Genomic DNA, 7,997 nt, shown 5'->3' on the forward strand with positions numbered 1-7,997 from the left:
AGTGGCCGCCATGATAAGTGCCGGTCGAATTGTCCAAACGCAAAGAAAAGGAGTTTCAATGCGTCCTAACTTAGCTCCTTTAGCATAGGAACCAGTGGACCTTCCTTTACTTTCAATAATCTGTTAAACCTGCTGGAAAACTACAAACGTTACGTTGCTGAAAACTGCTGGAAAGTGATGAAACTGACGTATTTGATATTCTCTCTGGTGTTGAACTGCAGCTTCAGCCCTCACTCTTTTACTTTATTTGACTTCAGCTACAGAAGCTTTAATGAAAGAGTTAAACTGGACGAGCTCTCAGTCTGAGTCATGTTTCTGATTATCATCTTTTTAATCAACTATTTTGTCACAATACAATAAAACATATCAAGTCAACACGAGTTGTGTGGTGTTTCATAAACTGTTGTCCGCATATTTTTATGATCAGATTATAATCTGCATGTAAATTAACCATAACAACATAAAGGGATATGAGACACACATATATGACACACATCGTTTGTGAGATAACGTATTTAATTCAGCATGTTTGAAACTGAACAAAGACAGTTTAGTAGCTTTGTACTCTTTGTGAAAAATACGTTGGTTTCACTTTCATATTCCTTCGTTCATTTCTATTCCAACCTCGTTAATAAAGTAATACTATGAACCAGATTGTTTATGTCGTTATGACACAACACTGTAAGAAAACGGACGAAGTATCTAAGCTGCGCTTTTTGTAGTCCATCTTCGGAACATTGTAGTTTCACCACTGTAGACCAACGTCACTAACATGCACCTGCTGTCGCGTCATAACTACGTCGCTTAGTGAAAGTGGAGTCGGATTTGCCAAACAACGCGGCTGTCTTCTCCTAATTCTCCTTCCCATCTTTCCTTAACCCCGTGACGTTTTCCACAGAGGTTAAGGAAAAGTGCTTAGGGTTAGACGTTAGGAGGTAATTATTTGACTATTCGACCGCAGCCATAATCAAATCACACAAACACACACACACATACACACACACACACACACACACACACACACACACACACACACAATGTAATCAGGTGAACGAGCTTCAGGTGTGTGAGCTTGTCACTTGTATTAAAACCACATGAGAAGCAAGTTCTGGAGAGACTGTTTTAGTGTCTGATGTGTGTGAAGCGTCACCAACAAGCGGCTGCGGCACAAACATTCAGACATATTTTGATATATAAGTTTTATTTTATCTGTGTGATTAGAAATCAGAGCTGAGTTCTCTATAGAGCTCCAGCAGCAAATATGTTTGCTTAAGTTGTCCGGCTTCCAGTTAGTTTTGTTCTTTTTGTTTGTTTTCCCCAGAAGGATCCTTCTACACACGTTTTATTCTCCGTGATGGTTTTGTTCCTTTTTGTTTCTTTTTTTTAACAGTGTCAGGTCATTATTTTGTTGTTAAACTCGAGGTCAGCGAGCTATGAAGGAGGAGATCGCCGCCGCCGTGTTCTTCGTGGCTCGGCTGGTGAAGAGGTACGGCTGTCTGAACAACGACGGCAGGGAGCGCTTCGCCGCCGCCCTCACCTCGGTTCTGTTTGAGAACTACAAGAACCACTGGCACCCCAACGCACCCACCAAGGGACAGGCCTACAGGTCAGCTCACTCTTATAATTCACGGCACATGTTTGGGCCCAAAACGTATGTGTTTAGGTTCCTTTAGGTGGAAGAAGAAGTTTATTTTTTAGTTTGTGGGCCATTTTATTTTTATCTCTGAAGACTCTTATCTTGTCTTTTTCCTATCTGATGGTTTCTATTGATTTTTATCTTGTACCTAACTTTTATCATGCTGTAAAATAGTGTTTTAAAAGGTGCTGTATAATTTGTGTCACAGGACAAACCTTAGTGGACATGCATGTGTAGTTTCAAAGCAGTTGGGGTTTCTAGACCGGCGGGTGGGGGGGGGAGAGAATCTGCAGAAATGTGGATTTACGGAAACTGGTTCCTAAAGAGCTCAAAATGTCGTCGAGACGCTCTGCATTTTGACAGCTCTAAACCCACCGAAGTGTGTCAATTCGGGCACTTTTGATTTTGAGACTAGGGAACAGGAAGTGGAAAATATTCTGAATCGTTTTATGGCTTCTGTAACAAATTCCCAATGAGAACTGGAGTGAGCGACATTGATTATTTTGGAAATGTAATCTCTCGTCGCTGAGGCCGGGTTGTGTTTTCTGTTCCAGGTGTCTCCGTGTGAACCGGCTGCAGCTGCAGGACCCAGTGCTGCAGCAGGCCTGCGATCGGAGTCCAGTTCGGTACGAGGATCTGGGCCTCCCCCTGGAGCTCACGGTGTGGGTCGACCCTGGAGAGGTGTCCTGCAGGTCGGGTTTTTTTTTTTTAAAACCAAGCCGGTATCACGATCGAGGCGGTTTTTCATTTCTGTTTTATATAACTTTAAAAAAAAGTGAGCTTTAGAGGCAAGGCTATTCAAAGTGCTTCACATAAAATCATTAAAAGCATCAAAACATAATGCAGATTTAAAAACGGTTAAGAAAACATTAAAACAGTCAAAGCTAAATAAAAGTTGAAAAAGCAAAATAAAAATAATAAAAGGTGCAGTTTAAGAAATAAAATGCAGCAATTGAATCTGGTTCAATTAAAGGCAACAGAAAAGTCTTCAATGTGGCTTTAAAGGAGCTGAGTGTCTCAGCTTTCAGGAACCTTGTTCCAGATATGTGGGGCAGAAAAGCTGAACGCTGCTTCTCCATGTTTAGTTCTGACTCTTGGAACAAAAAGTAGACCCGTCCCAGACGACCTGAGGGGTCTGACTGGTTCATAAGGTAGCAGCAGATCACAAACATACTTAGGCCCTAAACCATTCAGTGCTTTATAAACCAGCAGTAGGAGTTTAAAGTCAATTCTTTGTTGGACAGGAAGCCAGTGCAAAGACCTCAGAACTGGAGTGACGTGATCCACTTTCCTGGTCTTAGTGAGGACTCGAGCTGCAGCGTTCTGATTGACTTTTTACAGAGGCCTGTGAACACACCGTTACAGTAGTCAAGTTTACTGAAGATAAATGCATGGACAAGTTTCTGCAAATCCTGTTGAGACATAAGTCCTCTAACCCTTGATATATTCTTCAGGTGGTAGTAGGCTGATTTTGTAATAGTCTTGATATGGCTGTTGAGGTCTGAATCCATAACTACACCTAGATTTCTAGCTTGGTTTGAGGTTTTTAACATTAGTGATTGAAGCTGAGCGCTGACTTTCAATCGTTCGTCCTTTGGACTAAAAACAATTACTTCTGTTTTATCTTGCTTTAATTGAAGAAAATTCTGGCACATCCAGTTATTGATTCCTTCAATGCATTTAGCCAGCCCTTGTATGGGACTATAGTCCCCTGGTGATATAGTTATGTAGAGTTGTGTGTCATCTGCATAATTATGATAACACACATTGTTTTTCATAATCTGAGCCAGTGGAAGCATGTAGATGTTGAACAGAAGAGGCCCCAGTATTGAACCTTGGGGAACAGCACATGTCATCCTAGTCAGCTCTGATGTGTAATTAGCTACCGACACAAAGTATTGTCGGCCCTTCAAGTAGGATTCAAACCAGTTAAGTGCTGCGCCAGAGAGTCCTACCCAGACTTTCAGTCTAGTAGTATGTCATGATCAACTGTGTCGAATGCAGCACTGAGATCCAGTAATACTAAGACTGAAGTTTTGCCACTGTCTGTGTTTAAGTGGATGTCGTTGAAAACCTTAACAAGAGCAGTCTCAGTACTGTGGTGCTGACGAAAGCTGGACTGGAAGACATCGAAAGTTATTTTCGGCCAAGAAGTTGTTCAGCTGTTGAAAAAACACTCTTTCCATTATTTTACTTAAAAATGGGAGGTTTGATATTGGTCTATAGTTTTTTCAATATTTCGGGGTCTAAACTAGCCTTCTTTAGAAGTTGTTTAATAACTGTAGTTTTTAGGGATTGTGGGAAGACACCTGAGAGAAGGGATGTGTTTACAATTTGTAAAAGATCAGCGGTCATGTAGTGTGAAATATTTTTGAAAAAGTGTGTTGGTAGAATATCGACACAGGAGGGTTTGTTAACTTGCGTTCAGCTTTCCGACACACTCTTTTCTCTATTCTGACCAGCGTGGCATTACTCCAAGGGGATCTTTTCTTAACCGAGACAACCTTCACCTTAGTGGGTGCAATGGCATCAATAACATTTTTAACTTTAGAATTGAAGCCATCCACAAGCTCATCGACGGAGATGCAAGAGAGGCCTGGTGTGGAGCAGAACTTCTGAATAAATAGTTCACTGATGTTTTCAGTGATGTAACGCTTTATCACAACCTTGATTTGGACATTTGTGTGCAGGGAGATTGCACTCAAAGAAAACACAGGAATGATCAGAGAGTGCAACATCAGTCACAGCAACCTTGGAAATGTCCAGACCTTTGGTGATTTAGGTCTAGAGCGTGCCCCTTGTTGTGGGTGGGACCTGTTACATGCTGAGTTAGATCATAGTTATCAAGGACACCACATAGCTCTATAGACCCTCTGTCCTGGGGATTATCAACATGGATATTAAAATCGCCAACAATGACAACACAATCAAAATCAATACAGATTATAGACAGCAGTTCAGTAAACTGATCAAAGAAGGTTGCACAGTATTTAGGTGGTCTGTAAATGTTGAGGAATAAAACTTGAGTGGAATTGAGAGCCACATATTCAAAGGAAGTAAAATGACCAAAAGACATCTGCTTGCATTGAAGAGACTCATTATATAAAATAGCAACTCCACCTCCTTTCTTATGCATTCTTGTTTCACTCATGAAACTGAAGTTGGGAGGTGTTGCTTCAATAAGAACAGCTGCACTGTTATCTTGGTCTAACCAAGTTTCGGTTAAAAACAAAATATCAAGTTTGTGCCTAATAATGAAATCATTGATTAAAAATGTTTTTCCTGACATTTAATAAAGCTAAGTTTAATGTGTTTAAAACTATATTTGCTATATTTCTTTGGACAGGCTGTTGAGGAATAAATGTTAAATTGGATAAATTTGCAGATTTACTAATGTTTCTTCGCAGCCTCACCTTTCCTTTTCGATGGTGGAAAGTGGCTTTGTTCTGCTGCCAATCTTTATGCTAAGCTTATCTGATAGCTTCATGTTGTAAGCGTGCAAACTATTGGCAAGAAAGTGACCCAAGTTTTTATGAAAAGTTTGATATATATGAAGCCAACGGTGGAGCTCAAACAAGGCTGAGGCATATTCTCATTTTACAGTGAAACGCGCAGCAGGGCTCGGATCAAACTTTTGAACTAATATTAAATGAGTACATCCGGGTACGAAACATCGTATCTTCAAATTGAAACGTCACTTGCGCCATTTTGTAGAAATGCAAATGGTAAAAATGGCTCAACCAGTCAAACTTCAATATGTGGAGCTTTTTGGACTTTCAACGTCTTCTTAAATTGTCAAACATAATTTGTATAGTTGATGGAACAAGCCAAACTGGATCAAATTAAATAATTTCTCTCGCCATTGAATAGCCTTACCATACATGTTAAAAATAAAAGATCCCATGGTGGTCAACTGGAAGGGGCAGGACTTCACCCTTCAATTTTAAAATGTCATTTTGCAAGTAAAAGTCTCAGTCTGTTAAACTGTTTAAGTATAAGTGGTGAATAGATATTTACAAAAACACCTGTAAGGCTCTGAAGCTACACTGTCGGTGTGGGATGTTTTTTTTCACTCAACCAAGGTCTTGCTCGTTCTCGTCCTGGTTGGAATCCCTCGATGAAACTCATCAGGTTGGATAACATAGCTAAATTAGCAAGACAAGCTAACGGCGGTGTTGGTGACGTATAAGAGCAGTTTCTCACAAAACTGAATTGTCCTCGGCTATGAAAACCTGCTTTTTGTAACTGGTTTTGTTCTTCTCTGCAGGTACGGTGAACGAAGCGCGCCGTTCTGCATCTCTGTGATGACCAGCTCCGGCCGTGCGGACGGACAATTTTCCCGCCTCATCCACGACGCCGTGGAGCGGGCGAGCCTCGACGTCCAATCGGAAAGCTCCTCGGACGAGGAGGAAGGGGGCGAAGACAACGGCATGAACAGCAGCAACCTGTCAGCCCTTTGCCCAGCTTCAGTCGCCCCCAGCAACCCTGAGCCCCAAACCATCCCAACTGTCAGCAACCCCAACAGTGTCTACCGGGTAAGACTTTATCAGCTGTACTTTTTTTCCTTTTTTTTAAATAGAAATTATTGCGCACATTTCCGAAACCAAAATGAACATTTGATAAAGCCAGGTTGAGAATGATTGTTTCATTTTGTTCACGTATTAGTCAAATGTTTTTACTCATGGTATTTTAGTTTATCACTCTAAAATGCTATAAACAGATGGAAGAAGAAAAAAATCTATTCTCCATGTTTCTAGTAATACAATGTTGTATAAATGAGGCTCTGAATGTTATATACACACAAATGTAACTACATTTTGGATGTAAGAGCTACTGAATTGGGAGGTTTCTGAGAAACTCATTTTGAGAAAACGGCCTTTCAAGAGACGTTTTGTAAAATGTAATTGTAGTTGACTTTTTTTTTTTTTTTTACTGTTTCTTTTTGCTACCCTCGTCCTCAGTTCAGTGAGTTTTCTGCGGGCGCCCCTCAGACCTGGCTGAGGGACAAGAGGAAAGCCTTTGCTGCCGACGCATTCCCGCCTCACCCTCCTCCCCCAGTTGGAGGTCCGACCTCCCAGTTCTCCATCCAGAAAGGTTTCAAGTCCTATCGAGCCACGTTTACCTTCGCTGGGCCTCGTGTTGACAAGTACCACTGGGTCAGCAAAGCCCGATAGAGCGCCGCCGACCTCCAACCAAAATCGGGTGCGTCGACACAACGCCGGCCCCCGTTTGAGGGGGCAAAAAAAGATGGACAGTTTACTCTGCTTTAAAGGATAAAGAGTTTTCTATTTGTATACGATTTAAAGTGTTAATGATTTAACGTAATGCTGTTTAAGCATGTTTTTAAAATTTGAAACTGTTCACGTATTTTAAATGATTAGCCATTCTATGTGTTTTGTTTTTAACTAAAAATTAAAGTAACATTTAACTGTCATTGAAAAGAAATAAATGCGTCCGTGTCAGCTCTGCTGGTTCTAAAAGTGTCTCCTTGTTTATTTCAGCTTGAAAAGGAGTGATTTTGCACATTAACTTGTGCGTCGTGCAAATGTAACAAACTTTCTCATGTATATAAAGCTTAAGACATAATTCTGGACAAACTGTTGCTGAAACGGAAAATGTAAACTATGGTAGCGTAGCACAACCTTTGTTTGGGCTTCACTATCTGACAAAGATGTCCGTGACTGGAAGATCTGTGGGCCACTCTGACTTCAAAGTGTTTGAGCACTTTGTGCACACTTAAGTCTACATTTCTGCAGACTTGGACCGAGGCAATTACCCACAATCACTGCGTTGTGATGCTAAACACCATTTACCACGGGGAGGGGCGCAGAGCTCCAGTCTTTTTCCAGAGAAACAAACGCTCTGTGGACACTTGAGCTGTATTCCAAATGGCACACTTTTTATTTTTAGTACATGCTGCAGCTGCTCTTTCAAAGTCTGTTCTGTTGCATTCACTCTGGACGTACTACTTCATAACATGGCACCTTGAACTTTGACAGTCTTCCCTATCTGCAGCTCAAAGGATTTTTGGTCAGAATCAACAGGAAAAATGGAAAGTCCTGGTAATTTTGGCACACTATTTGTATTGGGACCTAGTGACGCTTTTTCTGGCATACTAATTAATATGATATTGCGGGAAAAGTCTTAGGTCCGATCCCTAAACTCTCAGGTTTAGTCATTGAGCGTTTGAAGGTTCTCTCCCAGATCTTTTGACTTGCTTTCCATAAGTCTGGATTTCAGCTGTCTTTGCCTCAGGGAATTACCCACAATTCATAGCAATGTCACATGTTTCCCCCAGTGGAAGCCGTAAATGGCGAGGACGATCCATGAGAGTTCAGCCTGGAATATTACTTTACACAAA

General features: G+C 41.1%; 1 protein-coding gene across 1 annotated transcript; it reads left to right on the forward strand.

The window, feature by feature from the left end:
* Nucleotides 1-1,433: 1,433 nt before the first annotated feature.
* btg4 (B-cell translocation gene 4) lies at nucleotides 1,434-6,810 on the forward strand (the record flags this gene model as incomplete). Its single annotated transcript, XM_079236868.1, has 4 exons — nucleotides 1,434-1,606; nucleotides 2,191-2,328; nucleotides 5,904-6,171; nucleotides 6,598-6,810. 4 exons carry the CDS (start codon nucleotides 1,434-1,436, stop codon nucleotides 6,808-6,810), a joined length of 792 nt encoding a protein of 263 aa, XP_079092994.1.
* Between the last annotated feature and the right edge of the window lie 1,187 nt (nucleotides 6,811-7,997).

This window comes from Taurulus bubalis (genome assembly GCF_910589615.1).
Source record: "Taurulus bubalis genome assembly, chromosome: 2".
In the NCBI taxonomy this organism is placed as follows: domain Eukaryota; kingdom Metazoa; phylum Chordata; class Actinopteri; order Perciformes; family Cottidae; genus Taurulus; species Taurulus bubalis.